We start from the raw sequence: 22987 nt of genomic DNA, 5'->3' as shown, positions 1-22987 counted from the left end.
AAGGAAAAATGCTTCCAAGAATGTTTGAAGGAATTTGATATCTGACAACAAATAGATCAACTTCTCTCATTTCCCTATTTCTTTGTGTCCTTAAACAATATGCCTATTTGCTTTATGTATTTATATTTACATTTAAAGTTTCAATGTTTATAGAACAGTTTGTAAGCATCACTCATAAAACAAGACTTATTGGCAGACTGCAGAAGCAGGAAGTTGAGGTTTCCGTAGGTTTTGGCTTTATCCTTCTATTGAAAGAAAATGTAGCGATAATGTTGTCCCTGAAGGTTTGCGGTAGGCAAGTAGAACATTCCAGGTGCTGAAAAGGCTAGTATGACTAAGAAGTGAGCAGCGTGAGAGGCGACCTTGAGGAGGTGACCTCAGATTAACTGTCAACCAAGGTGCCTTAAACGTGCGTGTCCGTGAATGTATTCAAACAGAGATCCCGCCATCACCAAAGAAAACTGTGACTGGTAGGAATATGGACAGTTCAGCATTTCAGGGAGCTTTCTCTGCTCCTCTTAACTCTCCGGCTGTGGCTAAACTGCGACCTCTCAGGGACACAGCTTGGTGGGCACTGCGTGAGGCGGAAGTGTGTGCAAAAGAGCACACTGGGCACCTGTGCAAGCCCCTTGCTGCCCTGGGCTCCGCTGCTGGTTCCAAGCCACGGGTAACGCCAGGTCCGCAGCTGCACGCTTGACACACCCTCCCAGGTGTCCTCCTTTCAACAAAACGAGCTGGTGAGCACTCCCATTATCTCTATTCCAAATGAGCGCTGAGGCTCAGAGAGCTGAGGCAATTTGCTTTACTTGGTAAGAAGCAAGAACCCAAGCTTAGGTCTGTTTAATTTTAAAGTATATTCTTAACTAGCTTCGGATTAAGAGATAAGTGAACTTGGAAGGTTCTGGGGTCCCAAGAACTGGAGAAAATAAGGAAACATTTTGTAGATATGACATATTCAGAAAAGCAAACCCCACAGATTTTTACAAAATATTTTGAGGATGGCATTATGAATATATCCACGTAAACTACATCAGGGGCTTCCCTGGTGGCTCAGATGGTAACGAATCTGCCTGCAATGCAGGAGACCTGGGTTCAATCCCTGAGAAGGGAAGATCCCCTAGAAAAGGACATGGCAACCCTCTCCAGTGTTCTTGGCTGGAGAATTCCATGGACAGAGGAGCCTGGTGGGCTACAGTCCATTGGGTTGCAAAGGGGCAGACACGACTGAGTGACTAACACACAAACACACACAAGCTGTATCACCCACAAAGGTTCCTCCATAAAGGAGAAATTAATGTATGGCCTAGCTAAAAGCTGGAAGACATTTCTACACATATATCTTTCAACACATACAGTAAAATGTTACTTTGCACATAAAGCCGTTCACGTACTATAAGACCAGCGTCCCCAAGATCCTGTAAATAAATCACTGACGGACTAGCTAAAGGGTTGCGGTCTGAAACTGAATGATCAGCCTCCCACACCGAGTGCCCTCCTGTGTTGTCTGTCCCACTCTTATCCACCACGCTTTTCTGCTCGCCTTTCCTTTATTCCTGGGGCATGGGCCCGTATGCTGTTATCACTTGCTCCTCCTTATGCATGCTTTCGTTAGTTCACCGCGGGCCATCTTTCACTTCTTCCTGGGTCTTCCAATTCCTGTCTGTTTATCATAATCAAAGCATTATTAATCCGTTTTAGGCAGAAGCACAGCCCTTATTTTGATTGAGTATAAAATTAGAGGTGGTGATCGATAGACTTTTGTGAAACATGAATGCATGAAGACATTAAAAAATAGAACGAGCCGTCAGATAATGGTGGCGCGGCAAAGGGTTCCCTTGCATGGTGGTAGGTGGGCTGACGTGGCTCCACTTCAGCTGGTGGACCGAATACAGGGCGGGAACCGGCAGTTTCTCTGCTTCTGTGACTTCGTGCGGTTGTTGCCTCGAGTGTGCTGTGTGAGTCGCCAGGCTGGAGGCTGGCTTGGAAGTGATCTGTATCCTTCTGGCAAACCGTTTGCACTGCTTGTGGGCCCATTTAGTTGAGGTGGCCCGACGTGTCATTTTTGAGCAGACTCCAAATCTGTATCATCTCTTTGTGCTTGGCCTGGCTCACTTGGAAATCTCCCATTCGATTCTTTACAAAAGTCTTCACTTACCTTTCATCTCTAACTAATCTGCTTTCCTCAAGCCCTGTGCATGCGTGCTACATTGCTTCTGTCCTGTCCAACTCTTTGTGACCCCATGGACTGTCGCGCGCCAGGCTCCTCTGTCCATGGGATTCTCCAGGCAAGAATACTGGAGCAGGTTGCCATGTCCTCCTCCAGGGGATCTTCCCAATCCAGGAATCGACCTGAGTCTCTTATGTCTCCTGTGTTGACAGATGGGTTCTTTACCACTAGCTCCACCTGGGAAGCCCCCTGAAGCCCTGTTTGTCCACACAAATATTTGCTTTAAATTATTCGTGCTTAATCACCAGTTCAAACTTTATAAATTGTCCCATTGCAATCATTATGCAGATTTCCATTATCTTATATATTGAAAGGTATTTTAAGATTAATCTGAAAGACCATCGTCTACCACAGGTGGCGCTAGTGAGTGTCCACCGGCCAACGCGGGAGACAGAGGAGAGGTGAGTCCGGTCCCTGGGTGGGGAAGATACCCTGGAGGAGGGCATGGCAAGCCACCCACTCCCAAGGACAGAGGAGCCTGGAGGGCTACAGTCCATGGGGTCGCACAGAGTCGGACACAACTGAGGGACTTAACATGCAGTCTCAACGGATTAAGTATGGCGAAGCATGGTTAGAACAAAAACCATTTGTAAACCAGACAGCCTACTCAAGCTTTCAAAATGTAAAATATAGGATAAATGATGGGATAACAAGGTTAGTTAAAGAATGACTTTCAGTCCGTCCACCAATGTCAGTTTAATAAAGGATTTCCAGTGTTTTTCCTGCTCACAGGTAGACTCCTGAAGGGCCAAGGTGATGCTATTCGGTGCAGGGGGTCGTTTGTCAGAGTCTGTTCATTTACAAGTGCCTACTATGGGATTGGGGGCAGGAGGAGAAGGGGACGACAGAGGGTGAGATGGCAGGATGGCATCACTGACTCGATGGACGTGAGTCTGAGTGAACTCCAGGAGTTGGTGATGGACAGGGAGGCCTGGCGTGCTGCGCTTCATGGGGTCATGAAGAGTCGGACACGACTGAGCGACTGAGCTGCACTGACTATGGGATAGACCGAGTTGAGGATTTTCACACTCCGTTTGGACCACCACAGTGCCACAGTGTGGACGGCACTGTCTTCCTCTGGTAGGAGCGAAGTAGATGAAGGAACTGGCCTTGAGGCAAACACACTGTAGATGATGGGGCAATACACATACTAATTACTATTAGTTTGAAAATAATTTAAAAATTACAAAGACTTTTTTCAGTACATGCTTATTATAGAAAAGAGAGAGAATACAGATTCATGACAGGAAGGAAATAAGATTCCTTCATAATTCCATCAAGTAGATAACCATGACTATGATTTTATTTTTTTCTGTATGCAAATGCATAAAGGTTGAACACCTTTTTACTTCTAAAAGTGAGATAATACTATCTTGAAGTCTGCTTCTTTTAATTACATCATGAATATCTTTAAATCTTCTGTAACATTGCTTTATTGGGTACAAAGCAGTCCACTTTTTATCTATCATAAAATATTTGACAGAATCCCCTCAGTACTGGAAACTGGCTGACATGTTCAAGATAAATGTGATGGATTATATCCTTTAAACATCATATACATTTCTTTTGTATAAGTTCCTCAAAGTGTAATTGCTAGATTGAAGGCTATGAACATTTTTAGTAGTTTGGCTGTATGTAGTCAAATCAACTCCAGAAATGCTATTCTTGAACCAGTCCACACTCCTACCAGCAATACACAGACTTCATTACTCCAACTCTAGTGAAAATACATTTAAAAAAAATAGAACTATATCTGATTACTAGTGAGGTTGAAGGATTTAAATTTTACTGTATATTTGAATTTTTCTTAACCTTGACTTTAAATGCTAAGTACTAAAATTAGCCAAAACAAGACCAAACTGTGGTATGGTGCCCTTACTGTATCCCCTCGAAAGGAAGAAGAGGACACAGTTCTCCCTGGTTACAAATTACTTTTGGAATGGAAAACAAACTACCTGGATGAGACAGCCGGGCCCATGAAGCGTGTTTCTGTGACGCCTGTCACAGTAGTACACCTGGGATCATGCGCTTCTGGTGTTCATTTTAGCACTGCTAACATACGAGGCCCTGACGGGGTTTAGATCAATGTAGACTAGGCAACGGGTGTGAAGAACAGTTAATCCTTGTGAATCTGACTTGAGTTCTGCAAGGCAGACCACTCCTCTGAATTTTGGATGCCTGCTCGAGAGCTCCACTTGGATGACCTATCTATTTCAAATCCAGTGTGTCCCAAGCTGAATCTAGCCCCTAAACCCCCCTCTTCCTGCATTATTCTCTTCCTCAGTTGGCAGCACAACAACCCACAGGAAGTATCAATCCCCAAGACTTAAAATTTCCTTTCAAATACCTCTATTTTCTCTACTATTGTCCTAATTTAGGTTATTCAATAAATATTTTGAGCATCTGCCATTTCTTTCTAAGCTTGGTAGTTGTGGGGCAGGCAGGGATTACAGGAAAACAGGCAAAGCCTTGCCTTTTGGGGCAAGCTGTGGGGAGGCGGGCAAGTGGAGCGGATAATAAGAAGAAAATTGACATCGAAATTACTGTTTGGAGGACTATTTTAGGTTGCCTGAAGAGGTTGCCTCAGGACTGTTTTGAGGACTATTTTTGGTTGCCTGAGGTAACATTTAACCTGAGACTTGGAGAAGAGCCAGTTAGGACTTGGGGTATGGCTCTCTAGTCAGGGGTTATGGGAAGGTCAGGCAGCAGCAGACCTGAACCCGTCAAGGAAGGGAAGGTGGCCCGTGGCGGGCGTTAAGGAGAGGGGTTGGCAGAGTGGAACCATGTTTGGAGACCACAGAGAGAGGTTTGGCTGTTCTAATATTAAAAGTGATGAGGAATCTTTGAAAATTTTTAGGTAGAGAAAAACATGGTATGATTAATGTTTTTCCAAAAGAACAGTAAGGCTGCTCTGGGAGACTGGATTAAAGTGGGGCAAAGGTGGAAGCTGACAGACCCTCCCAGTGCTGTATTTCACGAGGTGTTTTTGTGATTCGGGTCAGGGCGATGGCAGTGGAGACGAAGAGAACTGGACAGATTCAAGGCATAAGACAAGCGCTCCGCTGTCACCTCCAAGCTCAGAATACAGACATAATTTAGCCACTCAAGTTTTCCATGTTCTCTATAGAATGGGCTCACCAACACCCGTGATGAGCTGAATGGTCACGGCTGACTGCTTAGAACACCTGCACTGCTGTGTGACTGATTACCAAACTATCAGTTTTGTTTTCAAAACTGTGTGTATCAGCCGTACTTAAACTAAGTTTAAATATATTTACTAATAGTATATAAAACAGTGAAATATGAGAATAAATAATTATTTCTAGGAAGAACCAGGTCAGATGACACTTGGTAAAATAAAGGCAAAATAACAGTATAGGATTGAAAAAAAACAGTAAGAAAATAAGTTTCACGTCACAGATTCCAAACCAAAGCTAAGATTCAGACAAAAGCGCTAGGGGTGTGGCTTATCAAGAGAGAACCAGAAACTCTCATCCTAGTGAAGCCATACCAAGTAAAAGTTTGAACCGCTGTTAGAACACTGGTAAATGGATATGCAGTATGTGCCCTACATCAAAACGTTACCATGTGTATCACAGCATGTGTCTCTATTACATCAGGGAGGTGGACTTTTGCATTTCGTAGCCGTATCTAAGGCACGGGAAGAGGGAGAATTAGGGCTGACACTTGTGTCTCGTGCAGGCTGGGCTGACACCAGCGCTCGGTGTGCCCTTGCGTTCCACGTGAAGCAGCAGCTAGGGCACTGGACTTGTGCTGCTGGCCACTATTTGCCCCCTTCCCGTCCTCTCATTCCCGCAGTTCATCACGAGTATCTCCATTACCAGGTTTACCTCATGCTGCTACAGATTATAAAAAATCCATTCACTCTCAACTCCTGGGAGGGATCACATACTTCTCAACAATTTTTATAACCCAGAGAAGATACACAGTAAATACTCAGTGTTGTTGAATAAACAAATGAAAGAATAGGCTGTTTTTTTTTGTTTTTTTTTAGTGTATCTCCTTTTATCTTTTGAACTGAGAAAAATCTTTGTAGACATGTAATGATGTCATATTCATTCTGTACTGTTCGGGACTGAATGTTTACGTTCTTCCCAAATTCATATATTGAAATCCTACCTCCAGAGTGTTGCCTGTGTTTGTAAATGGAGCCTCTGGCTTCTGAAGTGGCTCAGCAGCAAAGAATCCGTCTGCAGTGCAGGAGCCGTGGGTCCGATCCCTGGGTTGGGAAGATCCCCTGGAGCAGAAAGCAGCAATGCACTCCAGTATTCTTGCCTGGGAAATCCCATGGACAGAGGAGCCTGCTGGGTTATAGTCCGGGGGTTTGCAGAGAGTCAGACACGCCTGAGCACACACACGCACAGGCACGCATACTCACAGGGAGTAATTAAGGTTAAACGAGGTCACAAGGGTAGGCCCCGATCCAACAGGACTACTGTACTTACGAGAGACACCCTAAGGAAGGGCCACGTGAGGCCACAGTGAGAAGGCAGCTGACTGCAGCCCCAGGGACAGTCTTCATCAGACACCAACACTGCTGGCCCCTAGATCTTGGCGCCCAGCCTCCACTGTAATTCACTGTCTCAGCCATCCAGTCCGTGCTGTTGTTTTAGTTACCTGACCAGACTAATATCTATACATAGAATAATAGATCTTTTCATTCATATTTGATTTGTCAAAAGGAGCCTCAAATGTAAAGTGACCTTTGATATGTCTAATAGACTTCTTATCTTTCCTCTAGCTTTCAAAACTTTTTTCTCCTTTTTTTCTTTGGTGATATACAGTATCATCACAGGAAGGGCTTTTATCTTCTCCTGAAGCCACAACCTACAATCCAAATTTAATATAACTTTTATCTTGGCATAATTAACAAAGAGCTACATCTCAGGGTGGTTTGACAAGTAGCTGGAGTCTCTTGATTCTCTTCCTCTTCCCCCACGCTTGTTTGACAAGTAGCTGGAGTCTCTGTGATTCTCTTCCTCTCCCCCAGCTTGTCACACACCTCCTTTGCAATGTGGTTTTCGTGATACCTTTGGACAGCATCTGAGGTCAAAACAGGAGGAAGCTGGAGAGGCTAGGTCAGTGACACGTTTACCTTCTTACAAGAAAAGCGAGCCATCTTCCAGAAGCTACCAGCAAACGCCCGTGAGTGTCACTGACTGTATGTGTCACAGGCTCAAACCGAGCTGCAAGGGGCGCCGAGACAAGTTTATCCAGTTCTTATTTTGGAAGTGGCGAAGAAGAGGAACGGAAATACCTGTTGGGTTAGTCACTGCATATTTGTTATATAGGGAACTGGAAAACTAGACTGGTGGATCAGGTCATTCCTGACTTCTCTGCTCGTGAGCTTAATCTCCCCGAGACGGGTTTTGTATTCCGCACTGCAGCAAAGGGTTTCAGGGACTAACACTAGTGGCCCTTTGACTGTAATTAGCTGGGCTGCAAACATTACACGAGGACGTGTGAAGTCTGCATCTAATCTTCCCTGTATCTAAAATGCTACCTTTCACCTACTGAGTACGCATTGGCTGTATTTTTAATTATTTGTTTTATCTGGAGATAACACAACACTGTTCTATTGGGTTGGCCCAAAATTTCCTTCAGGTTTTTCTGTAACATCTTATGGAGAAGATCACTTTTGTCACTTTCTGATATTTATCACTGTTCTGTCAGTGATAAATATCAAAATGGTAAGTAGCATCTGTTCTAATTTGAGGCAACAGTTAAAACCATAACTTGAGTTTATTAATATTGTGCTCTGCCCAAGAAGCTACCAACAGCTACCAAAGAAGCTACCAACAGCTACCAACAGACAGCATGTCTAAATTTGCACTCATGTTTACCGATTTTACTTAAAGGCACCTTTTAAAGTAATTTGTATAGTTACTGGTATCACTTAAGGGTGCAGTAATTGCTTCAGTGCAGGCTACGGCAAGTTCTTATCTAACGTAGTCTAAAATATTCAGATCTGAGACTTTACTGGAACAAAAATACATCTGCTCTAATTGAATAAGTTAAATAGTGAAGAAAACTGGAGTTAAGAGAAAATGAGAGAAAAATAAAGTCATATTCACTACACAAAAGCGTAACTCATAAGCTTCTATACAGTAGCTATAGGTGAACCACAATTTGGCTTAGAGCTGCCCAGAAGACAAAACAAGACAGTAACATAGTCTTTAAGATAAAAACAAATCACTTGTTTAGAAGCACAGGTTTTACTGGAACTGAGACCTAAGAGAATTCTCTCCCATGAGTTCTCATAAACGGTACACAACGTGACAGAGAAGACATCGGTTTTAAACACACATGTATTGAAAATGTAAGTTTTGGTGACCGTTTTTGCCAGTACAAGCCAACAGCGTCGAAACAAACAGCAACAGAACAAAACTACTTCTATGAAGAATCAAAATGTGGACCAAGTATGTAGCTCTTTGAAAATCTGCCAGAAAATTGATTCCTTTCTTTACTAGTTGGGAACACAAACTTGTTTTAATATCACTGGAAGTAATAAAAACCCATTTCAAAACCAGACTAATTATTCTTGGACCTAAGGCCACTGCTCCCTTCTAATCTCACAGACATGTGTAGTAAACTACATGATTTCTCTCAGGACCGTGTTTTCTTCCTTTAAATAAACATTTGTTGATTAAAAAAAAATAGTCGTTACTGATTTGCTGTGATGGTCTCAGTTGTGGCGGGCGGGGCCTTTTAGTTGCGGCACGTGGGTTCTTAGTGGTGGCGTGTGGGAGCTAGCTCCCTCACCAGGGACTGAACCCAGGACCCAGCACTGGAGTGTGGAGTTGTAGCCACTGGGGATGTCCCCGACCATGGTTTTCTAAATGAATGTGCTTTAAATGGCTAATCTAAGTTTAGTAGATAGAAGAACACATTCTAAATGCTGAATTTTATGGTTGTGTTTCTTATACGTGGACTTAATTTTCAAAAGGTTAAAAAACCATTCATAGAATGTTTTCTGTTTCAGTTATGTTCAAATTTTTTATTAATATTGGTTACATTTGAAGTGCACTGCACCTATTCACAGATACTTAAAATGACCAGTAATATAAAGTATAAACTTAAAAAGAAAATCTCAGACTCAGTCCCCTTCTGTGAAATGCAGCAGACGCAGCTACCAGCGAACGTCCACATGTGTCACTGACTATATATGTCACAGACTCAAACCTGGCTGCAAGGGGAGCTGAGAAAACAAGCTCCCCCATCTCTTATTTTGGAGGTGGCGAAGAAGAGGAATGCAAATACCTACAATTTGATTTACAAAAATTGTAGGGACAACAAGAACACAGAAACTGGAGGGGAAAAATGGCATTCACGATCTGACAAGACAGCTAATATTTACTGAAAAAATAATTTATTAAATGAATATAATACTGGGAATAAAATGCATTATAAAAGTAAAAAATTAAATTCTAAATATATATAAATAATAGTGATTTCCCTAATTAACAAGAGTTTTTCTTCACCCATTTAAGTTTTAAATACAATCTTCTGAAAGGCCAGATTTTGAAAGTGTATGGTTCATTTTAAAACAGACATATATGTAGCACTATAATACTTGAAATTTATTATCGTGTTTTATTAGACTGAAAACGATATTAATTTAAATGATTGTTCTCTTTAAGCCTTTTTAAACATTTTGAAATGAACAAGTAGACCATTTTATTATACTCTTTCTGTTTCCCAGGATAGCAAACATATTTCTAATACAATTTGTCAAAAATATTCTGAGATAAAGCATACCTGTCCATTTTGATGAAAACTTTAAAAAAGTTTTGGTACTTTGGTGAAAAGCAGTCTCCTTTTCAGGTCAAAGACTAACAACAGCCATTGTATCTGTTTATCTATGTCAGTAGAATTTTAAACAACCGCATCTTAATATGCTGTACATCAAGACACTGATTAATTTTAGAGGAGGGAAAAAATGGAGATTGTTATTCTAATTCCCCAATAAGTTTCCTTCACTTTTTAGAAAGCATATGCAGTTCAATATACCAATTGGAATTTCAAAATGCTAGAATTATTACCATGCTTATTAAGAGCAATATGCAAAACAGTAGAAATAAAAACTAAAATGAGTAACTTCATACTATAAAATGAAACAAGGCACTTTTGACAACTATATGCAAAGCTGAAATAAATATCTTTTTCATAAAGCAGACTCACAGGACTCTAGGTGACTTTTGTAAAAGGTGAAATAGTGAAGGCAGTATATAATTCTTTTTCCTAACTCCACTTACTAAAGAAATTCACCCATTAAACTTGGCACAAAGGAGTTTAATTATCATAAAGTGCATCACTTAGCTAAATATATTAGGAAGAAAATCAGCATCAAGACATTATAGCAACATGTTTACATATACAGAAATAAAAACGCAATGCCAGGAGCTGACATAGGAACTCTGCAGGATATATGGCTTTTTCTCTCTTTTTTTGTATGACTGCCTATTTGCTTAGAATCTGTATTTTCAAAAGAGTATGCCCTGATTAGCTAAAAGAGGTAGTATTCTGAAAAAGGCAAACCCATTGATTCTATAGGTAGAGACTTAAGATAAAGATTACATGGAAAATAAATAAGTGTAACATATAATACACTGGTACACTTATTATAGTATTTGGATATTAATGGATTTGCTTTTCAAATCAAAGCTACTTTATCACTTTAGCTATGTTATTACAGCTCTTTCAGAGTTTTGCTTTGGTACTAGAAAGTTTTCTTCTTGTAAATAGTAACATTCCAAATAAGCAACTTTCATTTACAGATAATAAACACATCAATATTTAAACTCATCTTTACCACTCATTTAAACCATTAATAAAAATATATCAGGTCAGAGACACAAGGAAGTATATATTCAACAGACAGCAACATGCAATTTATGTGCACTGAACTAATACAACTGGTGATTTAAACACATACACACACAGTGTGCTCACCCATGTTAGTCTGGATCAATATATTGGCAAAATACCAAAATAATTTATGTACAGTATTTAAGGATGTGGGCCTTGATGACAGAACTCTTAACTAGATTGTTTTTAGTGTATTAAATACAAAGTTTGTCTAAAAGACAATTTAAAGCAACCGTGAATATATTTCCTACACCAATAACTTAAATTTTCCTTTATGTAAACTTTATACATGTGCAATCTGGCTGTTTAATGTAGATGCTTCAGTCTCTTTTTTTTTCTTTTTAAATATTTGTCACTCTATTCTAAATTCACAGGAACGTAAAAATGGAAGGGACTGCTGGAGCTGCGTTAGTCTTCTGCATTATACGCCACTTCTGCTACTTCTATGTCTGATACGGAATTTTTAGGTTCACTAAAACTTGAGTATTGCTTATTATCAGCCCTGCAAAAAAAGAGAAACACAATGAAGAGACCAGATGCACACTTCTTCACTTATTACCTTATAATTTTTTTTACCTCCTGTAGAGAATATTAAATGGAAAAATACTCAATAAAAAAGAATATCTAAATATTCAATCAGAAATTTAATAAAGTTATCATTGCCAGATAACACCTTTGGGGATGTATTTTTAACTCTTTCAGCTTTCTGACCTATTATTTTTCAATAAAAATCTAGTTTGTAATGACCTTTACCAACATAAAATTTGTCCTCATGGTTATAAGCTTAACGACCATCACTGAAGTATTAATGATGACCTTGGATTTACATGCAATACAAATTCTGTGTTCAAATATACTATTCATGATTCCTATTATGTAGACAAGCTGGATTCTATCACAGTGCCCCACTTTTTGCACGGAAAAGCCTGACACTGAGAGAGATTAAAGTGACTTGTCAAGGTTACAAAATCAATGAATTAATCGAGTCACACCCCTGTTAATTCAGACATATCTTCAAAATAAGTGTAATAAATTGTATAGCCTGGATGCCAAAGATTCACTTTTAGGGACAGCCTAGAATATGTAGAGTCTCCCTGTGTTTGCTCATCAGATTCATGATACAGTGATACTGAATTCATAAAAAAAGACCCCATAGAGCATGACTATTTCCCCCCAATTACTCAGATGATTAGGCTACAGTAAACCAAACATTATATACCTAGATTCTTCATCCAGGACACCCTGATCAACCTCAAGCGCAGAGGGCTCCACATTCAGGGTCTGTCTGCCTTCTGTTCCTGACGTGAGGAGTGATTCTTCAGGTTTCAGAGATAATGTCCTAGAGGTAAAGTACAGTGACAAGTTGTTTTTTATGAGTAAAATAGGTATATATTTATTGTTGTCGATGCATGTAGCTTTAGCAGCTTTTAGCTGCTCTAAGTGGAGTCATATACTTAATAAACTGTTGACTCTAAGTGTCAATAGTGAAATCAGTACTTATGATTAGTTTAAAATGATTTTAACATCAATTTGATATATGCTGACAAGAGGGCAAATTAGAAGTTTCAATATGTGAAGAGTTGGTATAAATGACTAGAAACAAACATATCATTTAAATAGGTTAAAATAGATAATGTTTGCCTTGGTGAACAGCTACAGCCTTATTTTCCCAGTATTTCCTATCCTTCAAATTTTCAGCCTTCTAAATAAATAATCAGACAACAGTTTTCCCCATCTATGAGGATGTACACCGTGAGCCTAAGACTTCTGGAGTCAGAAATTTCCTAAATTATATTAATGGACAAAAGGTATTTAGTCCAGAGTACTGAGCTGAACTTGTTGGACTGAAAATGCAGTCCACAGCACATACCTGATTCTGTTTTCTAGAGTGTCTATAAGAAGTTGCTTCTCACTGAGCAGTTTCTTCAGTGATTCCAACTCTTTTTGTTTTTCAAGTAGTTCTTTTTGAAAACGGTAGTTTGTCTCTTCTAAAGTTTCACAGAAAGCCTTAAAAACAAACAGCAAATAAAAACCACATGCAGAATGAGAATAACATGAACTACTTATGCAGTACACTTCTGAAGAGTGTAACTGAAGAGTTCAAGAACTCAGATAATCAAAATAATATGGATACAACCCAGGTGCTTTGTTCTCCACTCTCATCTTTTTAGGTTTCTGCTACCTTAGCTCTCACTTACTGGGGAAATCATAAATAAATACAAGTCCCTTTTCCTCAGAATTATTAAATAGTAAGTCAGGGTGCCAGAAATGAATATGTGATATGTCTCCAGTGTACAACTTGGAAAAAATTACCAATAACCACTGTTTTAGTTTCTATTCTACTCAGTCTGCTTTTGCCCACTCTAAGATGATTATACTTAAAAAACAAAATGGAAACAAACTGGTTATTGATCCCATTTGTGTTAGCTCAGAAGACATATCCGATAATCAGAATTTCCATCATAGTACCTTCAATATTATTTCCTCTTACTTCTCCTTTCACTATATTCATGCAAGGACATTTTATCCTTTATACCAGGAAGCTAAAGTACTGAAATAAAAATTAAAATCATACTGACAGAATGATGTCATGAAAAAAATCTGGGTCACTTACGCACTGAGGTTTTCAGTATTGCTGATCAATTCTTTGAATGATCTCTTGTTATCTATCATTCCCTGTCTCCCGTGTGACTGTTTGAATTCTTCATTCCTGCAAACTTCCTACAGTATGTTACTCCTGGTTATCCCAAGCCCAGCAGATGATCTTTATGCCCATCCCAGAAAAAAAATGCTACCCTCCCAGAATCCTTTGGATGAAATTTTTTATCCTCCAAATTTACCTCCTCCCTCCCATCCCTACCTATGGCCAAATTCACTAAGAGTCTTACTCTCTTTTCTATACTAGCTGTGCCAAGGCAAATGCTAATAATGACTTCTAATTGTCAAATCCAAAATTCTGGTTTTCTCAACTACACCGCATGTCACTATACTTAAAAAGTAAAAAAAAAAAAAAAAAAAGGCATCTGTGAAACTCTGTGGTTCCCCTAACTTTGCAGCGAGATTTCTACTCGTTCTTTGCATGTGGGCATTCACAGTTTTGTCCTTGATTATATATTCTCTTGCTCTATATGACATCCTTGGGCAATTACTGTTACCACTTCAACTATAACCTATACTATTTGCTATCAATTTTTTTTTTCCCTGCTAATCTCCAGCCCAGACCTTTCCTGAGTACACAGTTGTCATTCATATGCCTATTGGTCCTCTTCAACTGGATGGACCAACAGTAGGTTAGAATCCAAGGGAACATCTGCTCTACCTCCTAATCCCTAACCACCAAATCCACCAGGCAGGCCTTAGATCATGGCATTTCACTGCTTTGTATGACCCAGGTAGCCCAGTCTTTTCCACTCCCCTCTTCTCCTCCTCCCCTGCTGTCTCATTAACATCTCGTATGTGTTTGTCATTTACTCATTTCTCCTGTGCAGTACTGGCAGCATAAGGATAATTAATGAGGTCAATGAAAGAAGACCGTCCAGAAGTGAACCCTGTTCTTTCACATTCACTTGACTTTTGATAAAGGTGCCAACATAACTCAACACAGGGCACTGACAAGTAAATATTTATAGAAACTCAAGATCATTATTTCACACCTTATACAAAATTAGCTCCGGATGGATGTAAGAGTTAAAACTATAAAGCTTCTAGAAAAAAAATAGGAGAAAATACTTGTGGTCATATGTTAGGCAGAGTTCTTGTGATACAATACCAAAAGCATAAGCCAAAATAGAAAAGTGATAAAATGAATATCTTAATAATTAAAAACATTAGTACTTCAAAATATACCATTAAGAAGATAAAAAGACACATATAGACTATGAGAAAATATATGCAAAATGTATTTGATAAAGGACTTGTATCTAAAGAATTCTTACAACTCAGTAAGACAAACAATCCAACTAAAAAAATAAGCAAAAAGCTTCATCAAGGAAAACATACAAATGGCATAAAAAGCACATGAAAAAGCAATTAACATGAAAACCATTACAGAAATAAAATTCCAAGTTTAATGAAATACCATGACATATCTACAAGAAAGGCTATAATCCAAAAGACAGACAACATCTAATGCCTGTGAGAATGTGGAGAAACTGGAACTCTCACACATGACAAGTGGGAATGTAAAATGGTGTAGCCACCTGAGAAAATTCTGCTTCTTAAAGTTAACATAAATGTCTGGTTACATGGCAAACATGATTTGTCATATAACCAGACATTCTACTCTCAGGAACCAACCTAAGAGAAAAGAAGACATCTGTCCACAGAAAGTCTTCTTGAAATTGTTCATAGCTGCATTATTCGTAATAGTACAAATCTGGAAATAATCCAAATATCCCTCAGCTGGTGACTGGATAAGCAAAATGTGGTTTATGTATACAACGGAAAACCCTTCAATAATAAAAAGTAATGAAACACTGAGAGACTGTAACACGGATGGGCTTCGCTGGTGGCACTTCCCAGTGGTAAAGAATCTGCCTGCCAGTGCAGGAGATGCAAGAGACCTGGGTTCAATCCCTGGGTTAGGAAGATCCCTGGAGTAGAAAATGGCAACCCACTGCAGTATTTCTGCCTGAAAAATTTCACGGACAGAGGAGCCTGGGGGGCTACAGTCCATGGGGTCACAAAGAGTCTGACATGACTGAGCACATTATTAGCATGCATAACATGGATGATGCTCAGAAACATTATGTTAAATTAAAAAAAAAATGCAAAGATTTTATATAAAATCTTTGCATCTGTTTTTTTATATGCTATGCATATTGTACATATGGTATTATGTATTTATATAGACACATATACATTTACAAGCATGTGAGCTGGTGATGGACAGGGAAGCCTGGTGTGCTGCAGTCCATGGGGTCGCAGAGTCGGACATGACTGAGTGACTGAACTGAACTGATACATATTTATATACACACGTGTGTGCTAAGTTGCTTTGCTGTTGCTGCTGCTAAGTCGCTTCGCTTCAGTCGTGTCCGACTCTGTGCGACCAGTAGTGTCCAATTCTTTGCAACCCTGTGGACTGTGGCTGCCAGGCTCCTCTGTCCATGGGATTCTCCAAGCAAGAATACTGGAATGGGTTGCAATGCCCTCCTCCAGGGGATCTTCCCCATTCAGGGATCGAACCTGTGTCTCCTGCATTGCAAGCAGATTCTTTACTGCTGAGCCACTGGGGAAGCACTATATACACACGATATGATTCTATCTATACGAAATAACCAGAAAAGATATTCGCAGAGACTGACAGCAGAACAGTAGTCATCTGAGGCTGGCACTGAGGAATGACTGCAAAATGGCTTGTAGAATTTTTTTTGAGGTCGTGGAAATTTCTAAAATTGGAGTATGTTAATGAAGGCACAGCTCTAAAGATTTACTAAAAGTTATTAAATTGTACATTTACAATGAAATAGCAAATAACAAATTTTATGGATGAAAATTTTACTTCAATAAAGCTGTTTTTAAAAAAAGCTATGGCATGCTTCTAACACAAAAAACTGACTCAGTTTAACTGAAAACATTAACAATTAAATCTGTTCCACTTAAAAATCATTAAACATTTAGGGAAAAACTTGCATAAAATCCTAGCTAATCTATTATTACCAAATCTGTGAATCTAGCCAATTTCTTCAAGAAATAGGCCACTCTAAACGTCAATTAGCGTAATTTGAGTAGCATCAAGCTTGAGCTGAACTGATAACAAGATAGTAACTTCAACTTCTGGAGATTGGTTTTTTAAATTTGATTTTAAATGTAGTTTCCTTACTTTGATACTTGGATGGAAGAAAATTCAACATACACATATTGCTTTTGAATGTAAAATAAATTTCCAAGTAGTTTTCTTTTTGTTTTCTGAAATGGTAAAAACACAGAGAATAAATGTAGGATTTAATTTTCGAGCTTCACTGACTATATGATATGTACGAAATTTTACTTTTTTACTGAATTAGGTCCATGTACTTCAGTGAAAGAAAGCTTTGACTCAAACATTAAAAGCTTTCTGTGCAAAACTACCAGTCTGAAATTATAATTTTGCTGTTTGCTATTCCATTCAAGAAACAATGAAGTTATTGTATGGTATTATTTGTTCCTCTTTTCATGTGATATATAATACAGCACTTACCCTGCTTTCTTCTAAGCTATCAAATGGACCTGGTGGATCATCCAGACAAAGAAAGTCTCTCACTGCAAGGCTTTCATAGAAAAAAAAAAAAAAAAAAAAGCTGGGGTACAAATACGTTTACAAAAGACAGCAGAAAGCAAAAGTCATTCCGAAGCTATGGTGTTTTAAGTAAGTTGGTTCTGATAAGCAAGAAAATAAGCAAGATGGCTTATGTGTTTTCACACAGGTAACAAAATACAAATATAAAATCTATAGAAGATACAAAGATTTTAGGTTATTTCTAAGGTCCTACGAACATAAACAGACATTCTGAATTTGTTACACAGTTTATATGACATAAAACATAAATCTGAATAACAGTACAAGAGAGCAACTTAAATGGTGAACAGGCATAGCATTCAGAGAAATGTTTATTTGAACTAGTCTAAAAAAGCCATTATCTTGTTATGAAGAAATACAATTTCTAATTTATACACCATTGTTCCCTCTTTAGGAGATGATTCTAAAGTAATTACAAATTAAAGATTTTTCTTGCAATTATGTTTATTATATTAATTTACTTAAGTATTTTCTCTAGAGAGTTCAAGAGAAAGAATTCTGATCATCCCATTTATGAATTACCAAAAATTTCAAAATAATGAAATGATAGTTATATTTATACTTTTCAATGATCAGAAACAGGTTAAGAAGGTAAAAACTGAACTTGTTATATGACATTCCTCTTTCTAAAAAGTAATTTGGGATTTAGAGACAGCTCTGTGTGTGTGTTAAAAATGTGGATACTCAAAAAGTATGACTGGGCTTCCTCAGTGGCTCAGCAATAAAGAACTCAGCTGCAATACAGGAGGTGGTCAGGAAGATCCCCTGGAGAAGGAAATGACAATCCACTCCAGTATTCTTGCCTGGGAAATCCCCTGGACAGAGGAGCCTGGTGGGTTACAGTCCATGGGGTTGCAAACAGCTGGACATGACTTAGCGACTAAACAGGAGTTCTACTCAAATGAAGTCCAATGGATTCTCTAATTTTTTTTCCACTATAATTCTAAGGTTATATTCTATGTCCCACTTTGTTTAATCTGTGGCATAAGAATGAAATTTAAAACTGGCATCACAACTGTAATTTACAAAACACTTAAAGGGTTCAATACATTTCTTCTGTTTCAACAGGACTCACTTGATGGAGGAAGAAAGTTAATACTCTCAAGCTTTCTTGCTTATCCAAGAAAAGGGGCAGATAAGAATGTCTGACAGAGAGTAGTGTTTGAGAAAACAATTGCTTTATCAAAAATTCTGATATGTTTTTCCTGTCTAGAAAATCAAGCTCTTACCCCTTCTTGAGAATCACTGACTGGAGAACTTTACTTAGATTTGATAAACATTTGATTGCCTATATGTGCCATGGCCTGCTCAGTGATTTCTTATACATTATCAATGTATAATTTATAAACAAATCAAGTAAATTCAAATAAAGTATAAGTACCAAAGGGTCTATATTATTAAATGACCTATGGACTAAATAAAAGTTAATTCTTTTAAACAAGTTTTATTTACTTGTTCACTGATAAGTTCAATATAACCCCTAATCTCTCTTCTGTATTCAATGCTTAATACTTTTCATTTGACCTTGATAATAAAGGTAATATCAGGATAGGAGGGAAATCTATCTAAGAGAAAATCCAATAATCTGGAATTGAAAGGTAAGAAAAGACCACCTTTCTGCTCTCTTTAGTACCTAGAGTTAAAGAGTGGTTGGGAAATCCCTATTTTAAAATTGTGATCAATTGTTGACTTAATGTGCCCAACGATAAGGAAACCAGAGATGGTATCCCTCAGCATTCTTTTTATCAGAGCAAATTTGTCCTGTAACTTAGACTCTTCCTTTGAGTCTCCTGAAAAAGTTTCCTTTAGAAGAGTTTCACTGTAATTTTCAAATTTCTTAAAAAACTATTTCACTCAGTGAATCTTCACCTTGTATTTCATAATGTATCTTTTTTTCTTTCATGCGTATGTATTTGTTTACATCCCAGTTTTCTAACAGACCAGTAATTTAAAGCTAAATATGCTCTTTATCTCAAAATTTATATTAAAAAAAGCTAAAACTAATGCCTACAATTCATTAAAAGGTCAATAAAGAGCTAGGTAAAAAATGTACTAAAATACTAGATACTAATTGTCAAAACCAAATTAAGCACAAAAAGTCGCTGCATGAAAAAATTAATGAGGGATTTCAGATAGAAATGTTTTATAAGTTACTACTTCTCTTCAGTATTCTCAACTAGTAAAAAGAAATAACAAAATTTGACATTGACTGTAGCCCTGAGGACAGGGACTCTCAAGGCTGGTGGCGGTGAGGGCTGCCGTGCAGGAGCTGGGCTGGTGGGTGTGGGGCTGAAGGGCTCACGCTTCCGTTCCTGTGGTGGATGTGTGGGCCTGGTTTACACCTTGATTATGTCTCACCTGGTTTCTTTCAGCTCATTTGTGTCCCGACCTTCAGTTTTATTCCTTCTAACATGAAATGCTTCCAGAACAAATGTTTTATGTCAAACCCACCTTGAAACCCATCTGTGCATCCTCTAACAAGAGGGAACAAAGCTGAGGTCTTGGCGTTGGCATAAAGTACCTGCGCACATTCAGACTTTAACTGCCTTCCTTATTTGACACTTCAGAAATGGTGTCGTCTCACGCCTGCCGTTATTATCCTGGTCCACCCTCTCCTCCACACGCTACCAGGCCCAGTGCTCTTACATGCATTACGACACCACCTTGAAGACATCCCTTTCACAGGACTTCCACACAGTCTTATTAGCATTATCTGTTTAACCAAGCAGTCTTCTGCTTCACCAAAAAGTAGATGACAAGTTTCAGGACTGTACAGAATCTGAACCAATTAATTAGCACAGCACAGAGTTAGTGTTCAAAAATAATGAATTTGTTTGTAAGAGCCATGCAATTAGGAAAAAAAAAAAGGAATGAAACTCTTAAGAGCATCAGAACAAACTTCTATCCACTGCTGTATATAAATAATACAGCAGAACTCTCAAATTTGAGATGGATTTTAGTTTTCAACAGATATTCTTACTTTCATGTGAAAGTAAGCTTAGACAGCAAAATGTAAGACCAAAAGTCTTAAGAGTTAAAAGAAGGTTAGAATTTGGTTGCTTCTGATGGTATGACTTCAAGATTTATAAAGAAGCACAACAAAAAGAGTAAGAAACTTAGAGCTAAAAGAGGATATTTTCAGAGAACATTTAGTCTAATTACTTCATTTTCTAATTGGAGACATTGATTAAAATCAGTTAAGTAATTGCTTAAAATTATTTCACTACCAGGCTCAGGAAACGGAATTTTGCGTAAGATCTTTGAGACCCAATTAGGTAAGAGTTTACATGTATCTGAATACAACATATTTAGCTTTAATGCATTAAAAGGAAAACTGTCCATAATTAAATGTCTACCAAACTAATATTTTGTGTAAAAATCACCCAACCAACCTTAGCAATAATGTGTTCATTCTCATGAGCTGGCATTATATAAGCTATTGCTTATATAACTGAATTCCTTCATTTTATAAAAACACTAAGGTTAACTCAACCTCTCGTGACAGTCTCTTTATATATAAAAACTTAGACACATGAGAAGATATGAAAATGTATAAAAAAGTTACTTTAGATGTTCTTGCTCAAAAATTATAATTTATTGACTTTTACAACTAGAAGAGACACCTAAGAAGTCATTAATTCAATATATCCCATGTAATAATTCCCTCTTTAATACCACTGGTAGTTACCTAGCTTAGTCTCTTCTAATACTTAAGGTAAACTCACTTACTCAAAAGGCAGAACACATTTCTATACCAGACAGCTTGAAAGGACATGTAACTTTTTCATCTGAGTTTACTGGGGGCTTCCTCTAACTTCTCATTTATTCTGAGTTTTACATGTTAGTCTTGCTATTCAAAATGAGGTCCAAGGCCAGCGGCATCGGCATCACTGGGAAACGGGTTAGAAACACTGCATCTCCACTCCAGACCTTGCTAATTCAGAATCTGTGTTTGAACATGATGTGCCTGACAGTGGAGAAGCCTGGCTTTAGAGCTAACTATCATTTGATTAATTCTTTTCTGAATGTTTATTTATTTACTCATTTTTGTCTGTGATTGGTCTTCCCTGCTGCATGGTATTTAGCTGTGGAGAGTAGGGGCTACTCTGGGTGTGGGGGTCTCTCTTGTGGAGCACTGGCTCTGGGGCAGGTGGGCTTCAGCGGTTGCAGCTCCCAGGCTCCAGGGCACAGGCTCACTAGCTGCAGTCCCTGGACTTAGTTGCCCCGAGGCGTGTGGGATCTTCCCGGATCAGGGATTGAACCTGTGTCTCTTGCACTGGCAGGAGGATTCTTTACCACTGAGCCACCAGGGAAGTCCTCATTTGATTAATTCTTTTCCCCATCACAAGACTTTCAAACACCTGAATATGGTTACCATGTCTCTCCAAGTAAGTTTTCTTTTCAAAGGGTAAAGAGTCTCATTTCTTTCAATTGATTCCTCATGTAAAATGTTTGGATAGTATTTGTTTTAAATAATGAGCTTCCGTTAATCCAGATATACCTGGACTTTTTTCTTTTAAAATAGATGTAGAGTTTAAAACACTGAATTCTGGCACTGAACCTCTTGTAGATGAATGGTAATATAAGGAAAATATATATAATTTTAACTCTTGCATTTTAAAGCATTAAGAAGAAAAATATGGTAAATCAGGATATATGTGTAGTAATTCTGAAAACATGGAGTAGTAAGATATTTGCTGTGCTGATTAAATGATGTAATTATTTCAAAATAGCAGAAGCTAGGATAAAACAATAGCTATATTTTAATTATACAGCTATGAGAGACCTTCCCCCTCCATCCATCTTTACACATTTGACAAGCTAAATTAGATGCTGTTTCGGGTACAGGACTGTGCCTGCTTGCTTCTGCATTTTGATGTAGTATTCCTTTTCATTTGGTAAGTCCTTCTTTACTTTCTCTCTGTCAGTTTAAATATCAGTAATTCTTCAAAACCCAGCTTAAATACCACCATCTAGGAAGCCTCCTCTAACTCCTCCAGTTAAAATTTTTCTCTTTTCTTCCCCTTCTGAAAAAGACAGATATCCAACTTTTAGTTTTTTGGTGTGTCTTTTTTCTTCCTATTTAGTTTTCTTAAATAAAGGATTAGCATCTAATGAACCTTTGTGTAGCTGCAATACTTTATATACCATAAAAGACCTAAATAAACATTTATTGAACAAACAAAACCAAAGATTTTATCAGGAAAATATTAACATTTTTGTTTTATTCTGTATTCTCTAAATGTATCTGAAAATATTCTCTTAAAACACTTAAACCAACAATTCTTAATATCCCTTGGATCTCAACTGCGTTGTGAGGTGCTAAGGAATCAAAAAGCAAAGTGAAAGAACCACATAAAGAATTAATCTCAAATAATTATTTGGCCATATAAAGACAGTAACTTTCTGTGCTGCCATTCCAACTGTAACAGGATGCTAACAGGCGTACCAATAGGTAATGTAAACTAAATGACACTTTAAATAGTGATTCTTAAATATGCAATTTCATGTTTGTATAAAGAAGAGTTGGGATTCTGTCTTTTCCCTCTTCCTCCCTTAGAAGAAATTCATAGACGGACCTGTAATCTTAA

The 22987-nt window shown here is 38.2% G+C and overlaps 1 protein-coding gene across 6 annotated transcripts in view; it reads right to left on the bottom strand.

Annotated features, from left to right (window-relative positions):
- Nucleotides 1-8538: 8538 nt before the first annotated feature.
- The window catches only part of SNX16 (sorting nexin 16), a 37876-nt gene continuing 23427 nt past the window's right edge, over nt 8539-22987 (bottom strand). For all 6 annotated transcript variants that reach the window (XM_061439485.1, XM_061439484.1, XM_061439487.1 and 3 more), the window contains 4 exons: nt 17298-17367; nt 12987-13123; nt 12336-12455; nt 8539-11618 (listed from right to left, as the gene is read on the bottom strand). In XM_061439485.1, coding sequence (XP_061295469.1) covers nt 11525-11618; nt 12336-12455; nt 12987-13123; nt 17298-17367 — 421 coding nt within the window. In that variant the 3' untranslated portion in view covers nt 8539-11524. The remainder of the gene's footprint in view (nt 11619-12335; nt 12456-12986; nt 13124-17297; nt 17368-22987) is intronic.

The sequence above is a fragment of the Bos javanicus genome, chromosome 14 (genome assembly GCF_032452875.1).
Source record: "Bos javanicus breed banteng chromosome 14, ARS-OSU_banteng_1.0, whole genome shotgun sequence".
Classification (NCBI taxonomy): Eukaryota; Metazoa; Chordata; class Mammalia; order Artiodactyla; family Bovidae; genus Bos; species Bos javanicus.
The sequence above is the reverse complement of the archived record's forward strand: the minus strand, read 5'-3'. Positions and strand labels throughout refer to the sequence as shown.